Genomic DNA, 2,104 nt, shown 5'->3' on the forward strand with positions numbered 1-2,104 from the left:
TGCCCTGCCCTGCCCTGCCCTTCCCTGGCTGGGCAATGCCAGCCCCTGACCCAGCCCCACTCCCTCCTTCAGTGCAGGGACCTCAGTCTTGCCCCCCACCGTGCCCCTTCTCTCCCCCCTCCTCTTCCCCCAAAACAGACTTATCAGTCAGACACCGCTCACCACACTGCAGGGCTGCATATCAGAATTGGATCAGTATCAGCCAACATGGCTCGTTAAAAATCAGCCATTGGTATCAGCCCAAAAAATTTCTATCTGTGCACCCCTGCATAAAACCCCCATTTGCCAGACAGTTTATTTGAAGAAATGGCTCAGATTTTCAAAGCCAATGACTTTGAGAGAAAAAACACTGGAACGGTAGAAGAAAATCTAATAAATAATTTTGAATGTTGCATCTTAATTATATTTACCATCCACTGTTGAGCTACATATTTGGTTGGCAGTAAAGGCCATTCCTATATTTAGCCAAACACTAAAATTAGATACATGTGCATTTAAACACACCTAAATTTAATGCATGTTAGCTTAACGAGCATAATGTGGGTTTTGGCTGTCATCTACACGTGCAAGCATTAAAGCGCATTAATGCTGTGCGTGGACTGCCTACACACACAGTGTTAATGCGCTTTAATGTGTCTACATGTTCGTTAATGTGATTTAACTATTTGCACCTAAATTTTGCATCCCTGTTCCTGAAAGAAGGGTGTTTGTGCCCAAAAGCTTGCAAAGTACAGTTTTTCCATCTATATAGTTGGTCTGATAAAAGTTATCACATCTACCCAAAGAACCTTGTCTGCCTGTGTCCTTAGACCAACACAGGTACATCCAACAACCCCAATTCAGAAAAAAAAATCACATATTTAATGCCATTTTGGATTTGCAGAAGGAAAAAAAACAGTAAGTAAATCCAAAATTAAGTTAAAAATCTATTCAACTGTTGTGAATTTTGAATTGTTTCAGTTCTTTGCAGTTACATAGGTAGTGTTTAACAAATAATTCTGTTTTTGGAATTACATTGTTCATAGCTAATTCGGTATATAAAAAAAAATTGACAAAACTGACAAATATTTAAGTTGCATGACCATAATATATTCATTGTGTTTTTATTAGGATCTTCCTGAACCCTTATATAAAGCAGAAGAAAATAACATCCCCTGCCACTTAAGGAAATTAGAAAAAGAAGGGAAAGTGTGTAAGTGTTTGTCTCTCAAGTTATTTCTTACAGTGTGTTTAATAAATTATTGCTTAGGGAATGCAAATATGTCAATTTTTAGACATTTTTGTAGTAATTGCTTAAGCAATATAAAGTATAATTAAGTACCAGCAACTTCAGTGATACAAATATTAAGCTTACCTAAAGTTTTCCTGTAATTTCTCTGGAACTTGTGCATTATGCTGCTGTTTGTGCTGTCATGCTGTTTCTTTTGACATTTCTAAAATATTGTTTTGAGTCTTAATTACATGATTACAGAGTATCTAAAAAAAAATCTTGTTATACATACATTCCAGGAAGCAAAGTTGAAGTGGTACAACCTTAACATTTACATTTTTCTGACATTTATGGTATTTGATACATTAAGTTTATACTGTATTTAGCTTAGGGTTTTTTTCATTTTACTTTCTCAGGTATTATGGGAGAGAGATGGAGAAATCCCAGTTCTGTAGTAAGAGCCAGTAAGCACAGGTGAATGAATACCTTTAGAAAATTGGGCAAGTAGAAACCGTAAGCGTTAGTCAGCCAGGGGCTTATGAATGCTTTTTTTGTTCTTGTAGATTAAACAAGCATCTTTAATATGTGTTTATAAACCACATAAATGTGTAAGAGTTAACAGGCCATCAGTTTCCTTTAATTATTTTTTTTGCACTTTGATTATTTTTGTTTCGGTGATCAGGTTTGAATGAAATAGGTTCAGTGTCATGCTGGATTGCAAATATTCTAAACATGAGAATTTTTTTCAAGGCTAAAATTGTCTTGCAGTAAGTTTGTTTTTTTTTTCCTTTGGTGGAGTAGCTGCATATATGGAGCAAGTGGTATATTGAAGCATATTTTATGCAAAGAGAAATACAAATAAGATGCAGTGAGAATGCTATAATCCCTATAGTT

At 35.6% G+C, this 2,104-nt stretch overlaps 1 protein-coding gene across 1 annotated transcript in view; it reads left to right on the forward strand.

Annotated features, from left to right (window-relative positions):
- The window catches only part of LACTB2 (lactamase beta 2), a 27,822-nt gene that overhangs the window by 20,047 nt on the left and 5,671 nt on the right, over positions 1 to 2,104 (forward strand). Inside the window, exon 6 of the mRNA XM_006015305.2 lies at positions 1,111 to 1,192. Within this exon, the coding sequence (XP_006015367.1) occupies positions 1,111 to 1,192 (82 nt within the window). The remainder of the gene's footprint in view (positions 1 to 1,110; positions 1,193 to 2,104) is intronic.

Source organism: Alligator sinensis, unplaced genomic scaffold (genome assembly GCF_000455745.1).
Source record: "Alligator sinensis unplaced genomic scaffold, ASM45574v1 scaffold71_1, whole genome shotgun sequence".
In the NCBI taxonomy this organism is placed as follows: Eukaryota; Metazoa; Chordata; order Crocodylia; family Alligatoridae; genus Alligator; species Alligator sinensis.